The following is a 24,536-nucleotide window of genomic DNA, read 5'->3' as shown; positions in this document are numbered from 1 at the left end:
CCGGGAATGGGCTGCCACTGACCACTGCCCTCATTGCTTCCTCTGAAGTCCAAAGCAGGTGTTTGAGTTCCAATACCAACATAAAGAAACTGCCCAGGGACTGGAGCAATAGCACAGCGGGTAGGATGTTTGCCTTGCACGTGGCCAACCCGTGTTCGATTCCCAGCATCCCATATGGTCCCCCGAGCACTGCCAGGAGTGGTTCCTGGGTGCATGAGCCAGGAGTAACCCTGTGCATCGCTGGGTGTGACCCAAAAAGAAAAAAAAACAACAACTTCCCAGCCTCCCCGGGCCAAGAGCTCTCCAGTTCTGTCCCACATGGTCAGCTCACCTGGCCCTTGCATGACCCTCACCTGGTAATGTCTTCTGTCAGCTGAGCAGGGTCTGGGGGATAGAACTTGACTGTGAAGGCAAAATTCCAGGGGCTGCCTGAGAGGAGAAGATGGGAGAAAGGTCAGAGGCCCTGTCCACGAAACCCGGGGCGTGGTCCAGTTGGAACCATCCGAAGGAATGGCAGAAACCTTGAAAGGTTTCTCACTTCCGTAATTCCAGGCAGGAAGCCTTGGATGTTCCTCCCACTGGATGGAGCAGAGCCCGGGGCCCAGGTTAACAGACTACGCCAGCAGTAGGAGGGAAAAGCGAGGGTGTCGGACACGCAGCTCAACACACCTGCACCCTGTGTGTCTTAAGATGGTCCTGCACTGCAGGCAGGGACACAGGCCTTTGCCAAGAGGCAGCCAGCTACAGTCACACCTCACTAGAACTGGCAGGAAGCCCAGAGCACCTGGCCCTCCCAAGCCCCTTGGGGGCCCAGGCTCAAGAACGGTGGTCCGCACCCTTCCCGCACCTGTCTGTCGGGCCACGGAAAGGCAGTCATGCCCACTGCAGCAGGCCAACTTCTTGCCTTTGGCAGGCTGGCACTGATGGGCCAGTAGCTGAGACCATCACAGCTAACCTGGTTTGCTAACTGGGCACCTTTGCATCCCACCCTGCCACTGGAGATGGCACCTCTCTGAAGACCGGAGGCCAGAGTTCCCCAAATCATCCGGGAACTGGAGAGATAGTACAGCGGGCAGAGCGCCTGCTTTGCATGGGGCTGACCCGGGTTCGAACCCCAGTACCACATACAGTCTCCCGAGCACCGCCAGGAGTGATTCCTGAGTGCAGAGCCAGGAGTGAGCCCTGAACATCGCCACGTGTGGCCCCCAAACAAACAAAAGCTGTATCTGACCTGCTTCCTCCATCTCCCCGGGCATCCTGCCAGGCAATGCTCCCAGGAACCCCTGGAAAATGCTGCCCTCAGCTAGGGGCTCCTCAAAGATGGCGGGGCTGGGCTAGAGGCGGGAACTGAAAGGCCAATGTAATGGACTAAAAGCAACCCAGGGCATTCCGCAGGGTTAAGTGTCAACCTCCAAATTGAAATAGGGAAAAGAAGAAAGAGAAAATCGATGGACACATCTTGAGGATGAAAGGCTGAGGTCTGAGCTGGAAATGGGTGTGGCAGAAGAAGCGTTGTCTTAAGGCCTTTGGAGACAGTAAGAGAGAAAGAGGGTGGAGGGGACCGGAGCCACCATCAGAACAACGGTGCCTCCCCCCACACACACACACTCCCAAACATTACTGGCGCCATGCTCTAAAAAGGCCCGGACAAACGGAGCAAGAGGGGCAGCTCCGGGCAGGACAGTGGGGCTGGGGCTGGGGGTCAGGTCCACATTCCCCCCTGTATCCTGGGGTCGGCTCACATCGTCTTCCCCATTCTGCACTTGCTAAGACACGTGTCTGGCTCAGAACTTCATGGGCACGCAGAGGAATTTCATCTGCGCAATGAGGCTGACGAAGACTTTGCTTTTCACGGACCCACTCTAGAGGTCAAAGCTCTCTGCCAAAGGGGAGGGCGGGGTGGGGGCGGGGGTTCACCCGGCTAGCGAGTGGTAGAGAAGCAGACTCGAGACTGTGACCCTCGGCTCCAAGGTCCAAGCTCCTGACCTCAGCTGACCCCTTGGAGAAGCAGCCTCTAAGGGAAAACAGCCCTGTCTCAAGAACAGCATGGCAGGGCGGTGGGGATAGTGGTGATGACGAAGACAGTTAACTACAGCTAATGCGCACTGGCCCCTACTGCATGCCGGCTCCTTCCTAGGGCCTGATCATACAGCAGCTCATTTAACACGCACAGCAACCCTAAGGGTAAGTGCGAGAACTGCCCCCAGTTTATGGAGAGGGGACTGAGGCAGAATTGTTGAAAACAAGGCAAGAAGGTGCTGGGAAGGTAGATCACAGAGACAGCGCAGGCAAGCTCTTGGAGGGACTGGCTTTGATCTCAGCATGTGTGCCCCTCCCCAGCACCTCTGGGTATTGGCCTGGGGACCCCCGAGCTGCACCCACAGCATTGCTGGGCCCAAGAACTAAAATTGGCCACACCCCACAACCGCTGCTGTGTCAGCTCATCTACTGCCCAGATCCACAGATTCATGATCAAATCTGAGAGATCAACTGGCTGGGAAAACTCTCAGATACACCTGTCCCCGGCTGAGAACTCTGGGTACCCTTGGGAGGCAGAGGGGAGCAGGTCCCTGACCTGCTGAAGCCCCGGCAGCTGCACTCACACCCCAACAGCTGCCGACATGCCAACAGCCAGACCCTACCTCCTCACGACTAAGTGCCACAGAGATGTCAAGGCCGAAATTTTCAGGTACACAGGGTTTCTTGGCTGAAAACTATGGGGCTTTCTTGGGGTAGGGTTGGGCAGCACCCTTCACCAGCCCCCCTACCCCTCGTACTTCCAGAAGCACCGGCAGCCACACTCATATTCCACCACTGCCACCACATAAGCTCACTGCCCAGTTAAATATTCCGGATTTTATGGGTTTTTTTTTAATTTGGGGGTAACACCCGGTAATGCACAGGGGTTGCTCATGGCTCATACACTCAGGAATTACTCCTGGCAGTGCTCGGGGGACCATATGGGATGCTGGGAATCGAACCCGGGTCAGCCATGTGCGAGGCAAACACTCTACTTGCTGTGCTATCGCTCCAGCCCCCTTATCCTGGGATTTCTGGAGCATAAACTTGCAACCATGCAACATCTCCAAACTCGACAATACGAACATTCCAGCAGGAGCACACCAGATTGGATGGGGATGTAACACAGGAGCCAACTAAGCTTGATTAACAAAAACATTAACACAGAAGGCTCAGCTAGCAACAACAGCCTAGCAAACCCTCAGGCCAGGACTCAATGTTCCCATGGCGAGATAAAACAATTTTCACAAATTTTCTCTTATGTAAGCATTTTTTTTTTATAATTCCGTTAGCCATTTAGTGGAAACAAGCAATATAAAATAAATTATTTTGTGCTTGTTATGGGAGGCAGGTTTGAGGGGTGGTTGGAAAAATAGACAGTAGTGGAGGGAAGGTGGTGGGACTGGGTTTGGGACACTGAATGCCTGTAACAAATCATTATGACCAACTCTGTAAACCACAGGACTTAAATAAACTGGGTGCGGGGACGGGGTGGGGGGGAGAACTGAAGGCATCGGACGCGCACAGTCAGGCCACACATGTGTGGCAAGGCCTGGCCTCCCGGTCTCCCCCAGCCCCCACCAAAACGGAACAACACAGGAAGTGGAGGGGGGACCAGGCTGCCGTCCACACCGCTGCCACGCCCCGAGTCTCTTCACTACAGAGAAGCAGGCGGCCGGAGAGGAGGCGCTGGCCTGGGTGCCCAGGTGACAGGCACCATCTTGGGAGGAAACTGCTGCGTGGGGTCACCTGGGAAGGCAAGGGGCGGGGTGTGCTATGAAAGGGAGCTCTGGCTGGAAGCAGAAGCGGGTGGGCGTCAGGGGCAGGAGGACGCTGACTCTGCTCGGAGCCCTGCTCTGCTGCTTCTCTCCACAGCTCCTGCCCTGTTCTCACCCTCCACACTCACTCTCCAGGAGTCCCAAAGCTTTCGGGCAGCCCATCGGGGCCTTTTGGGCCCAGGACCCTGGGATGCGTGTCCCTGTCTCTTTGTCTCCCGCTGACGGGAGCCCACGGGGAGAGATCCTCCAGGCCCCTCCTGCAGAGCCGGCTGGCAGGGCGGCCCAGCTGCCTGCTGTCATGGCAACAGGCTCAGCCGCCAGCCACAGCACAGCCAAGGAGGCCCTGCTGGCCGGCCCGGGCAACCAGGGCCAGGGCTCTGCCTCCTGCAGGGCCGGCCAAGGCCACCTACCTCTCCCTTCTGCGTTTGGAGGTGGCCCTTGCACTCACAGCGTGCCTTTGCTCTGTGGGTTGAAAGGCACCGGCTGTCGCCGGATGCTCGAGCTGCCCTCCAGGCCTTAGAGTGCTGACTAGGACCTGGGAGCCCGCGCCATGCCCTCGAATAACCTGCCAGCCCCACACCCCTGCAGTGTATGAATTCAGAAAGAAGCTCTTGGGCACATGGACACCTTCTGACTCTCGGGGTTGCAGGATCTTGGGCCTGTCTCTGGGCCTGTCAGGAGATGGCCAGGACCTGACACTGCCCAGTGTCCCCTGACCCCTTAGCTCCTCCAGGCTAGCAGTGCTGAAGCGAGGGGTGGGCCAGGGTCCTGAGCTGGGAGAGGGTCCTAATTAACGGCAGCAGCAGCCTGGGAACAGGACAAACCGCAGGCCACCTGTTTGTGCCCTGGTCCCAGATGACGCTGCAGGTCCCTTCCTGGGGACATCCTGACTGTGGACAGCGAGTGCACCTTTTGTGAGCCAGAGACTCTAGCCTGTATCTTTCCTGTCTGAGTTTCTGGCTGCTCAGCTCTGCGGCAGGCCGGCCGGCCCTGACATCCGTCATACGTATAGAGCAACTGAGCTCATGGGGTCAGATTCATATTCCAGCACTGGAGGGAGCCACACAGCCAACCCCAGTCATTGTGACTTGGTGTGTCCCTCCTCCAGCCCCCAGGTTCCCAGGACGGAGAAGCAGGTATGCAGGGGACACTCACTCCGGATCTGCTTCTTGATTTCCTTGGACGGGTCCAGCCAGTTCTGCAAGAGAAGGCAGAGGGGAGATGGAGGCTGGGAACACTCTGAAACAGCCGGGCAGGGAAGCCGCCTCCTCACTGACTTTGTGAGGCTGGGGACAGGCGTGAGGCCGGCACAGAGGACAGACCTGGAGCGGGTACGGGGGGGGGGCGGGGAGCTGGCAGTGCATTGGGAGATAGGTGGGAGAGGACCCTCAGGGGAGGACGGGGAAGGGGAGGGACACACATATCTCAGCCCCCCATCTCCTGTCTCCCCAGGTGTGCTTCTGGGAAGTGACTTGGGTGTTCCTGAGGAAAGTCTGGGTCGGGGAGGGGCTGCAGACAGAACTGTGGACCGACTGGGCTGGGTGAACCTTGGGGGCACAAAGTGGAGTCTAAGGAAGAGCTGGAGACAGGAATAGTGGGAGCCTGCCAGGACTCTGGGGCCCAAGGGAAGAGAGTCCCCAGCAGGGCCACTCGAAGGGATGGGTCCCGGGTGTAAGTCTCCAGCCCCGCAGGGGGAAATATCCGGAAAGAAGCCCCCGGGCACACGGGCACCTTCTGGCTGTCAGCGTCGCAGAAGGTGAGACCGAAGTAATCCTTCTCCAGCAGGTTCAAGTGCTCGCACACCAGGTCGAAGAGCAGCTGGCCCCGGCCGTGCTTCTGAAGAGAGGAGCAAAGGGGTCGTGAGGGTGGCCGCAGGCAGCCCTGGGAAAGCCCCGGAGAGGTGGTCCCCTCTGCAGGGTGCATCCCTCAGCCCCGGGCTCCGAGGGTGCCCTCTGGTGGGGCCCCAGCTAAGGCCCTGCTTGGGGTGAAGGGGCAGCGGCGGAGCGGGGGAGCCCTACCTCCACCTCGCACTCGTACTCGGAGGCATCGAGCAGGGTGACCCGGCAGACGGCGCTCTTGTATTTCTTGGCGATCTTCTGGGGCGACTTCTGGGCCTTGCTGGGCGTGGTCCTCTCCGACAGCCCGTCGGCCTCGCTGTAGTCCTTCTCCTCCATGTCTAGGCCCTGCGGGCGACCACGGGAACATTACATCATGGTCATGTGTGCCTCCGGGAGGCGAACCCGGAGGGGAGCTGCGGCCCTCTCCGAGCCCTGGAGTGACCGGATGGGCACGTGGAGGAGGAGAGTCTGGGGAGGTCCCGGAAGGGCAGCCCTTCCTCCCCGCATGTCACTGTCGCCACGGGCAGTCGACCGACATGACCACCCAGCCACCCAGCTCAGGGTGGGCTCCCGAGAGCAGAGAGGGAGGGGTCAGCGCCTGAGGCTGGGACTCTCGGGCTGGGTCTCCAGCCCTGCCTGGGTGTCCACAACCTGACACAGATACCCTCGGTGACGACACCGTGTCCCTGCCCTCTCCGAGCCTGTCAAGAATGAGGGGAGGCAGAGAGAGGTAGGTGAGACCCCTCCCCGCCCCAAGGGACCCAGCCCCTGGCAGTCAAACACCTCCAAAACTCAACCACTGGCATGGTCACGGCCAAGCTCCACATGTTGGGCCAAGCCTCACCCACAAGTGAACCTATTCCCAAATGCGCCATGCAGCACTTCATAGGACACGCCCTACCCATACTCCACGAGCACCGCACCACATTTGATGGAGTTCAAAGTAGGAGGCAACCAGTCTTAGAGGGAAATTATTTTTTCAGATATATATAAGATAAGATAACATCCCGTTGCTCATCGATTTGTTCGAGCGGGCACCAGTAACGTCTCTCATTGAGAGACTTTTTGTTACTGTTTTTGGCATATCCAATATGCACAGGTAGCTTGCCAGGCTCTGCCTCGTGGGCTCGATACTCTCGGTAGCTTGCCGGGCTCTCTGAGAGGGGCGGAGGAATCGAACTCGGGTCGGCCGAGTGAAAGGTGAAAGCCCAACCACTGTGCTATCGCTCTCTCTCTCTCTCTCTCTCTCTCTCTCTATATATATATATATATATATATACACACACACACACATATATATATATATATATATATATATATATATATATAAGCACACAAGGCTCAACCTCTGACAACATGTTAGTGTTCTCTTATAGAAGGGCTTAATGACCCCTGGGTGAAATACAACAACACCCTCTTTCCTCTAAGGATACTTTTTTTGTAGCATTTTCAGCAGTTTTTCATAACAAACAATACAAAATATGTCATTTCGTTTCTGCTTTGGGCCAGATATTGGGGTTCTGGATGGAAACATCCGAAATATGGTTGTGGGAAGGTGTACAGTGGTGGGATTGGTGTTGAATATTAAATGTAATGGAGTATTGCGAATTACTTTATAAAATAAAAATAAAGGCGTGAATTACTGGGGAGAGGAGTCCCTAAGTCCTGGAGAAGGGGGGTGACTCTGGGGGCTGGGAGACGGCTCAGAGGGCGGGAGCGCGTGTTGGCAGGGGGAGACACCGAGTTCAATCCCTGGTGGTCGCCCCCGCCCTGCCAGATGCTGCTTGGCCTGTGAGACAGGCTGGGTATCGCCAGGAGAGGCTCTGGGGAACCCCGAGCACAGCCCTGGGAGGCCACCCTCAAGCTGGTGCCTGGCTGGCTGCTGTCTGGGGTCATCAGGCCAGAGTGAAGGGGCTGAGGAGCAGAAAATAAGCTGGAAAGAACCGTTTCCCAAATGGGACTCTGGTTTCACTTTGTCACTTTAAGGCACCGTGACTTTTTGTCACTCGCTCCATCCTGCTGTGCCTCAGTATCCCCAACAATCAAGTGGGGGTGGGGGAATGAAGCTCCTAAGAGATTCGGGAGAATTAAACATAAACAAGACGGAGGGCTCCATCCTCTAGCGGCTGGTGCTGTGGCTTCTTGCTCTCCTCCTTGCCTCCCTCCTGTGTGTCGGCCACGCAGGCGGGCACGCACCTGGTCGACAGGCCGAGGGTCCTGCGGGGCCGGTTGCTTCTCATTGGCGTTGGCCTCCGGGTGGCCGTGGCCTGTGGGGGTCACAGGGGTGGTGGCGGCGGCGGCCTCGGGCTGCTGCGGGGCCTCCTCCTGAGCCTTCTTCACATCAGAGTCGGGGCCCGTCTCTGTTGTCATGGTGACCAGCACGCCTGCAATGGGCAGGGGAGAAAGCACGTGAGTGGAGGGGGGCAGACGGGTACCCATGGACAAAGAACTACAGGGAGAGGGCAGGAGGGGTGCAGGGAGAGATAAGGAGATAGGAGGGGCCATGGACCCTCCCCTTCCACACACAGACAGCCTGTGTCCATATTGCTCCTTGGACTCCAACTCCTTTGCTGGGGTGACAAGAGTCCCTCTAGTGCGCCCCCTCTGCCCAGGGGACAGGGGACAGACACACAGAGCTGTGACTGGGGGATCCCCACCACAGCCTGGCACACAGGAGACCCTCGATGAACCTTGTCGAGGCCCAAAGAATCCCGCACTCCAGACCATGAGGTGGTGACTTTGGACGCCTCCTGTCCCAGTGTCATTAATTCCTGCCTCACTGACTGCTCGGGTTGTTGTGGGGATGGATCCAAAGAGATGGAAAGTCTATTTTTCTCCTAGTTTTTCGGTTTTGGTGCCCCACCTGGCAGTGCTCAGGGATTACTCCCAGCTCAGTGCTCGGGGATCATGCGTCATGCTGCCGGGGGGGGGGTGCTCACAGTGCCAGGGCTAGAGCCCAGGGCCCCCGCATGCAAAGACCATTCAGCCCTCCGGGCTATCTCTATCCCCAGAAGCTCTCAAAAGCCTCCCGGACCGCAATGATGTGAAGAATAGAGAAAATGGGCAGAAGAGCCAAGCAGTGCAGTGGGTTAAGGTGCTTGCCTTCCCCCCAACTGAAGAGACTCAATCCCCAGCACCGCCAGGAGTGACCACTGAGGACAGAGCCAGGAGTAAATGCTGAATCCCACTGGTCTAGCCTATAAACAAAACAGAGAAGAGGAGGGAGCTGGGGTGTGGCCGAGGGGAAGCACAGGCCTGAGACCCAGCGCCCATGGCAGGTGGGGGATCGGAGAGAGCTCGGAGCTCTGCAGCGGGTGCTCGGCACGTAGGACCTCTGGGTTTGAGCTGCACTGCGCGTGGTCCTCTGAACACAACTCTCCCTACCCGACTCCTTCAAAAGATGAGGGGCAAGAATCTGCCTCCTCTCCACCCTTATCACTAACTGAATGGGCACGAGTTCAAGCCACAGCCAAGCAAAGGCCAGAGAGGCCAGAACTGCTCTGCTCTGGGGGGCTCCCACCCCCAGCCTCAAATCTGGCCTGCCTGCCTCGGGACCTCTTCCCGGCCTGCCGTAGGGGACGGATGCTGGCTGTGGTCAGGCACAGCAGTTAGAACCCTGAGAAAGAGATGCCCACTTGCCTGTGACGGCCTCCAAGCTCATCTATTTCCTGCTGGGAGCAGCAGAGTCCACCTGTCCCCAGGTCCCTGAGCTCTGAGTTCCGGGGCCACCTGCTCCCTCCCCCATCAGCCCATCCTCTCTGACCTTGCCACACCTGTGTCTTCTTGGAAACCAACAGGAAACCCATCTGCAAACCACCCCGCCGGCTTCTGTGCAGGAGAGGCACTGGCGGCCCTTTGAACAGATCCACTCTCCTCCCTCTGCTCTCCTGGGGACACCCGGGCATTGGAAGAGAGGGGAGTGACTAACGGTGCATCCTCACGGCCCCTCCTATCCCCGGCCCCCACCGCCCACCGTTCCCCAGATCCAATCTCCACATCAAGGCTGCTGCTTGGGCCCTCCGCAGCCTCAAGCAAAGCGCCTCCACAGAATGTACTGGAAGGACTGCGCACAGGAGCCCAGGCTGGGAGCCAAGGGAATGGGAGCCCCACGCCCCGGGCCAGACTGGAGAAGAGAGAGCTCATGCCTCTTATTTTAGAGCAAACGGGCCTGACAGAGGAATCTCGGGGACACATCTGACAAGAAAAGCCTGACAGACAACATTTTGTACAGACTGGCCCTGTTTTTGCCAGCACACAGATAGAGACAATTCAGCAATTACTAACTATGGTTATTTCTAAGGGGGCGGAAATACAGATGATTTTCCCCCCTTCTTTCTATGGAACTGTAGTTCTCAATTTTTCTACTACACTCAGGGTGTTCTTAAACACACACACACACACACACACACACACACACACACACACACACGTAGAGGTTATAAAAAGAATTTTTTTCCAATCAGGAAAATGGCTTAAAGGATATGGAGCTTGGATATGGAGCCCTGAGTTAGATATTGGTATCACATGGTTCCCCTGAGCACCCTTGAAAACACACACACACACACACACACACACACACACACACACACAAGACACAAGAAAAACATTATTTCTGGAGCCAGAGAGAGCGCAGGGGTTAAGACACTTGCCTTGCATACTCTGGTCCAATTGTCAGCACCACATTTGGTTCTCCCCTGAGCACCTCCAGAAGTGATCCCTGAGCACAGAGCCATGAGTAAACCCCGAACACAGCAGGAGAGCACCCCAACATCCACCCCCAACTCCGCCAAAACAAAATTTTCCAATAGACATGGTTGGTAGGACAAAATAAAAAGGAGGTGAATTTTGTTTAAACTTAAAATGCATGAGTTACAGGGCTGGAGCAATAGCTCAGCGGGTAGGGTGTCTGCCTTGCACTTGGCCGACCCGGGTTCGATTACCAGCATCCCATAGGGTCCCCTGAGCACTGCCAGGAGTAATTCCTGAGTGCAGAGCCAGGAGTAACCTCTGTGCATTGCCAGGTGTGACCCAAAAAGCAAAAAAACAAAAACAAAAACAAAAAACCCTTAAAAATAAATAAATAAATAAAATGCATGAGTTACAGAAAAAAAAAAACACCAAATAGCATCATTATTATTTTAAAGCTACAGTGAGGTTGACCGTGGATTTCCCATACCAGGGATAATGGCACGGTTCTCTCATGGGAAAGTGAGCCAAAAACCTGGCCTTGGCGTCTGCCACGGCCAGTCACGGGGCTCAGTTCTGCCCAGGGCCAGGCCGGCAGGGCCTGCGGGAGCCTGCTGGGCACTGGGCCGGCCAGAGAGGTAGGGGCTGCTGCCCACATGCTCCTGGCACCTCGGGCAGGTGATGTAACCCAGAAACGGTCAAGCAAGTTCCACACCCAGCCAGGAGGTGAGTGAGGCTCATCAGTGTAGGTTTCAGCCCCTGGGAAGTCTGGGCTCGGGTGATCCAGAGAAGGACGAAGAGTTTTCAAAAAAGGGAACGAAGTAGGGAGCAGGTGGGGGGGAGGGCAGATGGGGTAAGATTGTACAAAAAGGGAGAACCTTGGGGCTAAGGTGTGTGCATGGCACTGAGACGGGGAGCGAAGTGTGGCCCTGAAGGTCCCAGCACTGCAAGGGTGACCCGGTATCACAGGGTCCAGGCAGCACCTGGTCCTCAGATCCCCGCATGGAACCTCTGGTCAGGCTCACCAAGAATCACAGATTGGCCCAGGGGGGGTCTCTGCCCTGGGGCACACTTGGGGGCACCCCCATCTGGTGGAAAAAGAGAGAATCCAGACAGGAGATGGCCGGGGAGAGTGAGGGGGCCTTTGGGCTGAGTCACCACCTGGGCAGATGGCCCAGGAGGGGATCCAGGAGAGCCTGTCAAGGCCGGCGTCCGTCAGCCCAGCTCCTGAGAAGAAGCCGCAGAGGCGCAGAGGCGCGTGGGGTGGATGCAGGTTGGGCCGGGAGAGGCCCGGGGCTGCAGGCGGCCTCCCAGGAGTCAGCAGCCATCCCCTGGAAAAATGCAGGGCCTCAGCACCAGCCCAGCTGTGCCAGGCCCAGCACACATTCTCCCTTGGTTCCGGACCCGCCAGAGCAGCAGCGGGCAAGATCCACGGGCCACTCTGTGACCTCGTGCAAGTGACTTCACTGAGAGAAACTGCAGCTGCTGGCGGAGAGAAGGGGCCGCTCCTCCCTCCCTCTGGGCTGTGGATGGGGACACAGGCAGGCTCTGCAAGGCAGGGTCTGGAAGGAGGGTTGGCCTCAGTGGGGAGTGGTCTGAGTGTCAAAGTTATGCTGGAGGCGGAGGTGTTCAAGGAGACAGAAGGACGACAAAGGAAAGGTCACCAGAAGGTTCCCACGGTTCACAAGGGTCTTACAGGCCTTGGAGGGGGGAGATCCCCCTCCAAGATTCATGCCCCAAGGGCCATGCCTTGGGGCCCATAAGTCTCTCAACATCTTTTAAAAAAATTTTTTTTTAATTTTAAAATCACCGTGAGATAGTTACAAGCTTTCATGCTTGGGTTACAATCTCACAATGATCAAACACCCATCTCTCCACCGGTACATTCCCCACCACCAATATCCCGGGTATAACCCCCTTTCCCACCCTCCCCCTGCCTCCATGGCAGATAATATTCCCCATACTCTCGCTCTACTTTTGGGCATTATAGCTTGCAACACAGACACTGAGAGGTCATCATGTTTGGTCCATTATCTACTTTTGGCACACATCTCCCATCCCAACTGGTTCCTCCAGACATCATTTTCTTTCTTTCTTTTTTTTTTTTTTTCTTTTTGGGTCATACCCGGCAACGCACAGGGGTTACTCCTGGCTCATGCACTCAGGAATTACACCTGGTGGTGCTCGGGGGACCATATGGGATGCTGGGAATCGAACCCGGGTCAGCCACATGCAAGGCAAATGCCCTACCCTCTGTGCTATCACTCCAGCCCCACCAGCCATCATTTTCTTAGTGATCCCTTCTCTATTCCATCTGCCTTCTCCCCTCCGCTCATGAAGCAGTCTTCCAACTATGGGGCAATCCTCTTGGCCCTTGTATCTATTGTCCTTGGGTGTCAGCTTCATGTGATGTTATTTTATACTCCACAAATGAGTGCAGTCCCTCTATGTCTGTCCCTCTCTTTCTGACTCATTTCACTTAGCATGGTACTCTCCATGTTTATCCATTTATAAGCAAATTTCATGACTTCATCTCTCCTAACAGCCGCATAGTATTCCATTATGTAGATGTACCAAAGTTTCTTTAACCAGTCATCTGTTTTAGGGCACTTGGGTTGTTTCCATATTTTGGCTGAGCCTCTCAACATCTGATGCTCTCCAAAGCTCTGCTCCCAGCCGGCTTGCTCCTCCCGGGCACCTGTCCCCTGGCCCAGCCGATGCAGCAACCCCTTGGCCTTTATTTGTGCCACTCATTCAAAATGAACTGGGGCCAGGGAGGTAGCTCAGAGGGCTGAGCATACGCTTCGCATGCCAGAGGCCCAGGTTCAGTCCCCAGCACTGAAGGGTACCCTGAGTAAATCCAGAAGTTGCCCTGTGCAGAGTCAGCAGTAGCCAGATGTGTTCCAAGTACCCCCACCCCCACCCCCACCAAAACAAAATAGAAACCCAAACAGGCCTGGGATACCTGGCAAGCCCCCACCACGATTAGGCTGAGTCAGCTTTCCCCCATCCCCATAGCCACAGCTCAGGCCCCTGCCACCTTCAGCCTGTGCCACAGATGGGGCTGCCCAGGGGCCTCCGCGGCCCTCCAGCGTGATATTCTTTCCTGAGCAGCCACTGGGAACTTTCCAGGACTCCAAGTGAAAGCCCAGATAGAGCTCCAACAGGCCCCATTGAAACAAAACCCAGAGTCTACTGGCGCTTCCAGGCATTGCAGACAGCCCTGAGTCAGCTCCACACAGTCCCCTTCTGCCTTCAACCGGGAGTCAGGCCCCCCGCTTCCTGCCTGCTCCTCCGCTGGGCTGTCCCTCCCCTGGGCTCTGTGAACAGGGTCTTATCCCCAACCCGGGGCTGAGAATTCTCACCTGCAGACCTCAATCCACGTGCCCCCGGAGCACTCCAATTCAGAAAGGCCTCCTGGGGTCAGGGAAGAGGCTCAAAGCAAGGCACTTGCCTCCCATGTGAGGCCCTGGGATTGATTCCTACCACCTCAGAATAAAGGAAAACGGGGCTTTTCCTTCCAGGTATGTGTGTTGTTGGGGAGTGGAGGACACACATAGAGTGCTCAGAGGCCGTGGAGTTACTCCCAGCAATGCTAAGCCAACCTGGACAGACATCCCAATGCTTGGGACAGTGATGAGGTGTGGTCTCCTGGGGCTGGGGGCTACCAGGAATTCACCTGGTGGTGCTCAGGGGGCTATGTGGTCCCGGGGGTGGGGATCAAACCTGGAACCTTGTGCATGTCTTTTTTTTTTTGCTTTTTGGGTCACACCTGGCGATGCACAGGGGTTACTCCTGGCTCTTCACTCAGGAATTACTCCTGGTGGTGCTCAGGGGACCATATGGGATGCTGGGAATCGAACCTGGGTCGGCCGCGTGCAAGGCAAACGCCCTACCTGCTGTGCTATTGCTCCAGCCCCCTCTTGTGCATGTCTTAAGTGATCTTCTCAGGCTTTTTTTTTTTAGATTTTAAAACAGAGGCCACACCAGGGTATGCTGGAATGGAAAGTAGTGCAGTGCTGAGGACTGTACACGGCCTAGAAACCGCTGAGCACACACATGCCCTAGCTCCCTGCTCCCTGGTTCAGGGTGACCCCCACTCCTCTGTCTCCCCACCCCTGCTTCTCTCCTCTCTTCCATCCTCACCAACATCATGTTTTTTGCAGTTACCTTTCTTGCCATTTTACCCATTTTTGGAGATGTTACTGGTGCCCGCTCCAGCAAATCAATGAACAACTGGGCGACAGTGCTACAGTGCTCTCCCTAGGATGACAGTGCTACAGTTACCCATTTTTAAAGTGTAATAATTCAAGACATTAATTCCATTCATAATGGTGTCTAACGATTGCCATTCTCCTTTCTAAACATCACCACTTCCCAACAGAAACTCTTATCCATTAAATAAGCTCATTGGCTTTTGTTGTTGTTTTGTTTGTTTTTTTTCTATAGTAACTATCACAAATGATGGATTGATTTGTTTCTGTTCCTCTTCTAAGAACATAAACTCCTTAAAGAAAAACACTTTGTCTCCTTCGCTATTATTCCCAGGGCTGAGCCCAGTTCTTGACAAACAACAAGGCCAATGTGAAGAGTTTGGCCAGGCACTGATCTAACGCCTTCACACGGGGAGACTCATTTAATCTTCCTAATAGTCTCCAATCGGTGCTCTGACTCTCCCTTACAAAAGAGACAACTGGAAGCATTGAGGAGTTAGGTGGCTGGTTTGGGGAAAGAAGCCTGGTGTGGGGAGGCAGGGAGAAGGCTCAAGAACATGTGGGTGATGCGTGGACAGTAGCCCGGAGCTGAGGCCAGAGCCCTGGGCTGCACTCACCGCCAGAGCCTTTCTGGCCACTGGCCAGGTTCTCCTGATGACCTTCTCCGGCAATTAGCTTCTGACTTGCTGTCCAAATGCCTGACAGTTTCATCCTTGCTTCATAGGTGAGGAAACATAGAGCAAGGAGCAATACTGATTTGCCCAAGGTCACAAGCCTTGCCAAGTCTGACTCTAGTCCTTCACCTGCACAGTCCTTCAGCAGCCTGGGATGGGGGTGAAGGTTCTCTGGCTGGGGGCAGGGGTGGGGGCAGTATCCTGTATGCATTGCTCCTAGGGGATTGTCCTGCACCCACTGCCCTCAGGAGGGTTATCCTCTACCACTGCCCTCAGGAGGTTATCCTGTACCACTGCTCCCAGGAGGGTTATCCTGCATCCACTGCCCTCAGGAGAGGTACCGTATACCCACTGCCCTCAGAAGGTTTATCGTGTGCCCACTGCCCTTAGGAGGGTCATCCTATAACATTGCCCTCAGGAGGGTTATCCTGTACCACTGTCCTCAGGAAGGTTATCCTGTACCCACTGCCCCCAAGGAGAGTTATCCTGTACCCACTGCTCCTAAGGGGTTATCCTGCACCCACTGCCCTCAGGAAGGTTATCCTGTAACACTGTCCTCAGGAGGGTTAACCTGTACCCACTGCCCCCAGGAGGGTTATCCTGTACTCACTGCCCCCGGGGGGATATCCTGCACCTACTGCCCCCAGGAGGTTTTCCTGTACCCACTGCTCCCAGAGATGAGATGGGAGGAGGCAAAGCCTCCCCCATCCTAAAGGCAAACACACCACTCTTATGGGCTCTGGACAAGGCGCTGCCCTTTCCTGAGCCTCAGTTTCCTCTTTTGTCAAATGAGGATGCAATGGAGACTGTCCCTCATGTCCCCAGCATGATGGCTTCTTGTCTGGCCGTGAAAGGGGCTGGAGGTCGGTCTTCTCAAGTTCCCTGTGCGGTCTGGCTGTGTTCGGTCCCTCTGTAACAGCTCCCTGGCCAGGCCCGGCCCACAGATTTCTGATCACGTTTCCCACTGTTCACTCTGACTAGGAGATTCTGCTACTGTTAGTCTGTGGGTACCCCTGGCCTTGTGGGGATCCCTAAGCCCAGGCTGCCCCCAGATCTGTTGACGGCTCCTTGAGTTAAAGTCTCTGAGAACAGTTTCTTTTTGAGCCAGAATTCAACCCCTGCAGACCCCCAACAGACAGATGGAACAGAATGCCACGAGGTGGAGCTACACAGTGGGGCTGTGTGAGTGTGTGTGTTTGTGTGTGTGTGTGTGGCAGGGCGGGGACAGGGGAGACAGGCCTGAGGCAGCATGGGCCTCAGCAGCTCCTGCAGCTCCTTTTGCCCAGCTCATGGGCTCAACATGCAAACGGAATAGGATCCCATCTGAAAATCACTCCTGAGCCAGCAGCACCCAGGGCTGGTGCTGGCACATGTGGAGAAAAGCCGAGAAAGGGCACTGCCTTGTGTTGTGGTTTCTTAGGTGTTTCTCTGTTCTCCACAATTTCTCAACACCTGCTACTTTTTGTCCTAAGAAAGGTGGTATTAAAGGTAAAATGAGGGAGAGAGAGCAACTGTGATATATTGTGTGTGTGTGTGTGTGTATGTGTGTGCTATGACGCATTCTTCCACTGATATGATGCAACCTCCCAGCTGGGATGTCCCCGGGACAGAGTACTTACTTTCCGGAGTGACAGCTTCTGGGCAGATGTGAGAGACAGGACTGCCTGCCTGGGATGTGGCGGGAGGGGTGAGGGAGGGATGTGGGCCCAGAATGCTGCCTCTGGAGCCCTGGGCGCCCCTCTCCCAGCCAAGGCCCAGGCAGTGGGGTTGAAACCAAAGCTGGAACTAGAGAGGCAGCTCAGTGGGCTCGAGCCCGCGCCTGGCATGCAGAGGCCAGATTCCAGGCAGGCAGGACATGGCCCCCTGGAGCACCACAAGCAGTGCCGGGGTGGCCTTGGAGACCCCCAGCACTTCTTGAAAGACGGAAAATGAAACAGCCAAACTGGGAGCCAAGCCGCAGCCTGCGGCTCGGGTCAGCAGGGGACAGCGATTTGTCTGAGGCTGCCCGTAGCCATGGGCACGGCACTGAATAAAACCCAGCAACGGCGAGCGGCGGCCACCCGGTGGCAGTGGCTCCGTGCCCACAGGTCGCATGCGCGTGCCACAGCAGTCACAGAGAGCCGCACATGGGCTGGGGGCCACGTGACACAGCCGCCGAGCAGCAGGACAGCAGCTGAGAGGGGAAACACCTCACACACGGACCACGGTGAGGACTATGGAGGTCCAGCGCCAGGCTGCATCTCACACCCACTGGGCACTGACGTCCCTCCATCAGGGCAGGACACGCACCCTGATGTACTGGTCCATGGTGGCCCCGGGAGACCCCTCAATCCGGCTCCATCCCATCACGTCCACTTTGCTGTCAAACAGGTAACTGAAGCTACCTGGTGTGTGACATAACTAAGAAACGGTAACAACAGCATCAACCCCTCCTGAGGGCCGGGTGCTTACAGGGCACAGGCACCTATACTCTCCTAGTCTCCCCTACACGGACCCTGCCATCCGCCGTGAGCCGTGACACAGGACTTGGATTCCTAGCTGCAGACCTGAGACATGTGACATTACTCCTCTGAGAGCCCCCATGAGTGTGGGACATGAGAAGCCCCCAAGACCCGTCACAGGCATTCTGTGGGACTTTGGTGGGGAAATGCCCTGCTCGTGGCTCCCTCTGGCCATGTGCTGGCCACCCACCCAGAGACACTAGTGACAGGACTCCCCGCAGGATGACAAACCGAGTTTGCAGGCAGGAAAGAACCTATCCAAGGGTGCTCTGGGTGCAAGAGGCGTGAGGCCAGCAGCTGCTTGAAAACCGTCACAGGGAGCCCCCAAGCCCAGCTTTGGGGATGACAGGAGCAGAGCCACCTCCAAGCAGGCGGTGTCCAAGCCCCTGCAGGGCCAACTCCCCTGAGGAGAGGAGGGGAAAGGAGAGGCAGACCATGCTAGGGGACGCTTGCCATCTTCATCTCAAGGGCTTCTGCTGCTTGTACCTGATTATCTTTCTAAACACTGACTCACTGTGGGCATGACTGAGAAGAGAGTCCAATTGGAAATGACTTTAAATGCCCATCGGGGGAGGGAGGATGTAGGGGGGAAGCACACAATCAGGATCTATCTACCCATTAAAATTTAATGACAACAACGTCGTAGAGCTTTTGTAAAATTGAGATAGATTTCACAGAGACTGACACTATGAAAGGTATTGAGATACGCAATCAAAGTTTTTTAAATGCAAGCTGTATGGCAATGGGCCCAGTCTGCACTGCTCACTCCGCGGGCACAGAAAATGCCCTCTGAGGGCACACAGCACTTGGGCTGGGGAAGCCACCAAGAGACTATGCTCTTAAATTATTAAGATGTTTCACATATCTCTTTGGTGATTAAAATGAAAGGGGGCGGGTGGGGCCCGATAGTACAGTGGGTAGGGTGTTTGCCTTGCGCACGGCTGACCTGGGTTTGATCCTCGACATCCCATATAGTCCCCCGAACAACACCAAGAGTAATTGCAAGAGAACGCAGAGCCAGGAATAAGCCCGGAGCATTGCCAGGTGTGGCTCAAAAACCAAATAAATAAATAAATAAAATTTAAAATAGATAAAACGAAAAGGGGGATAAGACTGACGTGGAAGGATTCATTTCAGTCAGCCTCATGTTCCTCCTCACTGCTGTGACCCCGCACTCTGCTCTCAGCAATCTGCATCTCTTGACACTCAGACCTCGTTGTCACCACTTTCCTCTGAGGGCTCATAATCGTTTTATTTTCCAAAAGTGCTCAGACGGGTTCCCCTGCACCCACGTTTAACATCGCCTGTATCAGAAATAGTTCCCCCTGCCTGCATTGGCCTTCTCATCCCCGCTGCTTTACGACGTGCCAGGGAGCATCCTAAGAGTTTTCCAAAGTTGCCATTCTTTCTTCTTCACGACCACCCCAAAAGCAGTTCACGTGGATCAGTCACATGATAGAGGAGGAAACTGAAGCTTTAAACATGAAGAATTAGGGACCTGGAGAACTCAGTGGTGTAGCATCTGAGGTCACAACAAGTGTTGTGGCGCATTGATCTCCACCTTCCATGCCCTGAGGCAGTACCATTTGTGATCCCATGACCTGCAGCCAAGCATGAGCTAGCAAGCACCGAAAGTGCACAACCTCCAGAATGCGCCACTGCTCCAAAGCACGAGAGCACCACAACCACACAATCAAGTTCATGTGACTCACTCCCCCCACCCTGCAACCACCACCACAAAAGGGAGGGAGAGCGAGGGTGGAGGGGTGGAGATGAATTAATCTGTGGAGGCCTCACAGCAAGGACAGAACTGACATCAGCTTGGGTCTCGGAGTACTCCAAGTTCTCACAGGGGGCTTCTGCAACCTCCCAAACCTTCACAGATTGAGTGGTCAGAGGAATGTGGCAGGTAGTAGGTTGCCTAGGGTTACGACCATCACTTCCCTTCTGTTCTGCTCTCACTCAATTCCCTCTCTAGACAAGCTTCTGCGAATCACAGAGCACCCTGCTGAGGGCAGAACAAGAACAAGGACGAGGTACTCTGCCTTCAAGGAGATCAGGAAGCTCTTCCTGCACAGGAAGGATCTGACCCCTCACATCACTGTTCCCGGGCCACCACGAAATGAAATGACTGCAAGATGCAAAGGAGGTTGGCGGGTGCCTGGCACCAAAGGCAGCGAGGGTGGGTATTTCGGTGTCTGTTCATGGTTGCGCATTATTTTATCCACTGGATGTTCAAAAACGCTCTCAATCATCTTCCTATTGTCGGGCACTTAGTCCCAATTTGCTGCTATTATAGAGGAAGCTCTGATGGGGAGTCATCCAAAGGAAATTATTCAGAACAGGGCCGGTGGGGGGGCAGGGGAGGAAAGCCAGATGTACAAAGAAGTGGCCGCACCACCTTCAGAATGGCTAGAGTGGGGGGAGGCCCCTCATCCAACTGAACCATGACCAATCGGGGTCCTCGGCACCCCGGGCAGTTCCCTGCCCATCCGCTGAACTCCCCACGGCGTCCTGGTGAGCTCCAATCCTCCCAGTCTCCCAAGTCCCTGAGTATCATTTCCTCCTGCAGGGCCGCCTCTGCCCTCTTCTGGGATTCTTAGTTACCAAAGGTTCCATCCCAATCTCGGGCCTGTAGCGGCCTAACATGTGTCCCGCACAGACCGAATGCGCGCAAAGTTGCCCAAAGCGGCCCGCCTCCTGACGAGTGGGAACACCATTTAGGCAAAGACAGAAAGAAAGGGGGTGCTCGCCTAGCCCATGGCTGACCCTCGTTCAATCCTGGCACTGTCTGGGTCCCTGAGCACTGCCAGGAGCCGGAGCTGGGCACCTAGCAGGTTCCCACACTGCACTGGGCTCTTCCTCCAACACCTGTGACCTGCCTCTATGAGCGAGGGGTATCACACCCGTGCAGGAGAGGACACTGAGGCACAGGGAGACCATGTGCCAGAGAGGCCGTCAGGAAAGCGGTGGCTGGAGCTTGTGGATCTCGGTCTGGCTCCAGTGGATTCACTCGGGCGGATCTCACAGCCTCATAGAAGACCCAAATGCAAACTGACTTTCTGAATCACCTCCCAGTCCCCCCCAGCATGGTGTACCCCCACACCTATCTGCTCAGTGCACACCGGACCACCCCTTCCTTCAGAGGCAAACCTATTGAAGAGATGGGTGTTGGAATATTGTATGACTGAACCCCAACCATGAACAACTTTGCAACTGTGTATGTCACAGTGATTCAATTTTTAAAAAGTATTTATAAATTTTTAAAAAGTGAAAAAAAAAACCAACCCAAAGACAAATCTACGTCCTCTGACCTGGGGGAGTGGAGGTCTTTCTCCCCATGACAACTGATTCAGGGACAAGTCAAGAACAAGGACAACTGGGGCTGGAGCAATAGCACAGCGGATAGGGCGTTTGCCTTGCACACGGCTGACCCGGGTTCGATTCCCAGCATCCCATATGGTCCTCTGAGCACTGCCAGGGGTGATTCCTGAGTGCAGAGCCAGGAGTAACCCCTGTGCATTGCCAGATGTGACCCAAAAAGAAAAAAAGAAGAACAAGGACAACTATCCTTGGCCTTGGGTGAAACAGCATGAAGACTGAGAGCACCTACAGCTATTCTGGACTGAATGGCCCAGACAGGAACCCAGACTCGGCCTGCACCCAACTCCCCAGCTTCCTCCTTCCCACTGGCCAGAAGCTCTGTAAGGGCAGGCATGCAAGCCCCCACAACACAGAGGGGTAGGCAAGAGGTACTTGGCAACTGTGTTGCAAACTGAACACAACTAATGATCCCTAGGAAGAAACTGGGGCCCCCCAGGGCCCGTATCTGAATTCTGTCCCCCCTCCCCATCAGACAGTGCAGCCTAGGGCAACAGTTCTTTCCCTAGCTGGGCCTTGGTTTCCCCATCAGTAAAATGGGAAGAACAGTGCTCGCACAGGGCTTTGTAGAGACTGAATGAGTTGTACTTGTAGGCCCCTTAAAACGGGCACTGCATATAGTAGGTGCTTATTAAATGTTGACTGCCACAAATTCCGTGAATTGTTTTCTTTTCCTGCAGTGCTGGAGATCGAACCCAGGCCTCCTGCACGCAAGGCAATAGCTTTACCTCGCTGCACCACATCCCTAGCCCCCATGGGAGCTATTCTTATCCACAAGCCTGCTGCCCACAGAGGAAGGGGTGCCAGCCTGCTCCCACCCCCGCCCCAGTCCTGCCTGTCCCCTGCCTGCGGGCCTTCCCTCACAGTCCTGGCTAGTGACCCTACATGCTCATCCGTGTTTTCTGGTTGTCAAGGTCTCACTAAATGGGTCAGGGGGCAGTGGCGAAGCCCCCCACCTGGGTAGCCATGGGGAGGCGGGAGGCTAGAGCATGCCCACTTGGAGGGAGTCCTGGTGAGGAAGAGGAGGGCCGGGCCGCACTGAGTGCTCCCAAGCAGCATCCCTGCGGGGCCTCCACGCCACAGGGCAGCGCACAGCCCTGTCTACCCGGGCCAGCCCCGCCAGATACGCTCCGAGCACACCTGACAGGGTCGACCCAGAGGCTGCCCAGCGGTAACCCAGGGCAGGGGCAAGACAGAACTCACACTTTCCGGCTGTGTTACACCATCTCTCAGAGCCTCAGAGAGGCTCCGCCTCAGTTTCCCCACTGGAAAAAGGAGCCAGACTCGCACTTTTGGAAGACGTGACAGAGTGTGCAGGCAGCACAGTGCAGACAGTGCCCGCAAACACAGACATGCCACTTGGGTGATCGTGGGTGTGAATCCAGCCAGTGAGCAGCAGGCCCTTCCCATGGACAGGGACACCGAAGCCCACAGAGGTCCCTGGCGGGCCCCGCGCTGCAGCTGACCCTCCCACTGCTCGCCCCGCCACTCTCCCGGGCGCCCTGCACTGTGCATCCCACGGGCACGAGGCTACTGGTGCCCGAGGCCTCAGGCCTGCTGTGACGCGCGAGGCAGCTCTGCCTCTTCTCTGCTTCTTTTGGGCGAAAGGGCTGGGAGGCAATATAAGACCCCTTTAAAGAGGTAGCCCAGGCTCTGGGCTCTAATGCCCTGTCCCTGTCGGAGTCCGGTGCAAGAGACAGTCACGGGCAAACGGAAACAGGGGCCAGGGAGAAGACTCAAAGGGTGAGTGCCCGGGTTTTACATACAGGAGCCCTGGGTTTGATCCCTGGCACCTCGTGGTCCCCCTGCGGGAGTGATCCCTAAGCGCTACCAGATGCGGTCAAGAAAAGGAGGAAGCGGCTGCAGCAATAGTACAGCTGGTAGGGCGCTGGCCCGGCACACGGCTGACCGGGCTCCACCCAGTGATCTCTGAGCACAGAGCCAGGAGTAAACCCTGAGCACCACTGGGTATGGCCCTCTGCTGGGGGAAAATTTAAAAAAGGAGAAGAAGAAGGAAAGGATAAAGAATGAGAAGAAAAAGAGAGAAGCTGGTATCTGAGCTGCGAGAGCCCCAAAAGCCTGGCACCTCGAAGTCTCCTTCTCTCCCACTCGGCCGCTGCGTGGCCGTGGCTGGACAAGCCACACCGCTTCTGAGGCCTCGTTCAACCTCCAGTAGCTCCTCAGCGAGGCCGGCCGAGAGGGAGGACTGGGGGCAGTTCTGGAAGTAACAGGCCACGAAGCTCACAGGGCTGGGCCCAGCACTGCACGGAGCCCAACAGATTTTTCTATTTTTTCCCCTTGCAGTGTTGGCGACAGAACCCAGGGTCTCACACGAGCAAGGTTAAGCCCTTTACTGCTGCCCACCCCCACCCAGGCACCCAGAAACAGTTTTCATAGAAACGATATCACCAGCATCGTCGGGTCCTTCCCCCTATCCCCCCACCCCCCACTCTCTGCCAAGGTTGCTGGGCATAATGTGAGCCTGGGGGCACGGAAACCAGCTCCATGCCGGCAGGGCAGAGCCAGAGCCGCCCCGAGCCGGCCACCCCAGAGAAGGCTGGCACAGGCTATCTCTGCTGCAGGCTCCATCTGGAGGAACGGCTGGGCCTCTATTCTCCACGCTCCAGCCCAGGACGGGGAGCTTCCCAGGAGCTCGGTGGGGGCACCGTCCCTGTCCCCAGCTCTCAGCCTGGCCCCTCGGCTGCTGACTCGGAAACTCCCAGGCTGGGAAGTAAGTGGGAGAGAGGGAGCCTTCTTGGGGCTGGCAGGGCCCCGGGGGAGGACCTAAATCCAGCCCTCTTGGGCTCCCACCCCGGGCTGGGAGGGATGCAGAGGAGGTGATATGCGGACCCAGAGTGAAGGCTGGGCACGTGGCAGCGCCTGCTCCCCAACCCGCGCATCCTTGGAGCTTGGGGGCGAGGGGCAGCTGAGCCGTGGCCTCCGAAACGCCTTCCTCATCCCCGTCCGGCCCCTCAAGGTGCTCTTGGCTCACGCTGGGTCCAAGGCGCTGCCTCAGCACCTAGCACATACCCTGGGGGCGGCAGGCACTTGGTTCCCCCCTGATTCCCCCCTCCAAGGTTTGGCCGACCTTAGGGTGAAGGCCCTAGACACAGCGGGGGACGCACAGTCCCCTGGCCAGCACAAGTCCATCCACAGCTCGCTGAGACTCAGAAGTGGGTGGACTGGGACCGGAGCCTTGAGTGGGAAAAGGTCTAAGATGGGAGCGGCAGGGATCCCCGGCAGGGCCCCTCTGTCTGCCCGCGGGGGGCCTGAGGCGCTCCCACCCCGTACCCCATCAGCGGCGGTGCGCTGGGTCTGGTGGTCTGCAGAACTGAGCGGGCCAGGGAGGGGAGCCCAGCACCCAATCCGCCCCACGGCGAGCACCACCCTTGGCCACTGGCTTGCTCTCCAGGCCTGGAGGAGACTGCAGAGGAGGGAGGGGGCA

The 24,536-nt window shown here is 56.3% G+C and overlaps 1 protein-coding gene across 16 annotated transcripts in view; it reads right to left on the bottom strand.

The window, feature by feature from the left end:
• Positions 1–24,536, bottom strand: part of EPB41L1 (erythrocyte membrane protein band 4.1 like 1) — a 119,946-nt gene that overhangs the window by 47,385 nt on the left and 48,025 nt on the right. For all 16 annotated transcript variants that reach the window (XM_055139046.1, XM_055139047.1, XM_055139045.1 and 13 more), the window contains 5 exons: positions 7,832–8,019; positions 5,816–5,980; positions 5,529–5,633; positions 4,953–4,995; positions 354–429 (listed from right to left, as the gene is read on the bottom strand). In XM_055139046.1, the coding sequence (XP_054995021.1) occupies positions 354–429; positions 4,953–4,995; positions 5,529–5,633; positions 5,816–5,980; positions 7,832–8,005 (563 nt within the window). In that variant the 5' untranslated portion in view covers positions 8,006–8,019. Of the gene's footprint in view, positions 1–353; positions 430–4,952; positions 4,996–5,528; positions 5,634–5,815; positions 5,981–7,831; positions 8,020–24,536 lie in introns of those variants that run through there.

This window comes from Sorex araneus, chromosome 5 (genome assembly GCF_027595985.1).
Source record: "Sorex araneus isolate mSorAra2 chromosome 5, mSorAra2.pri, whole genome shotgun sequence".
Taxonomy (NCBI): domain Eukaryota; kingdom Metazoa; phylum Chordata; class Mammalia; order Eulipotyphla; family Soricidae; genus Sorex; species Sorex araneus.
The sequence above is the reverse complement of the archived record's forward strand: the minus strand, read 5'-3'. Positions and strand labels throughout refer to the sequence as shown.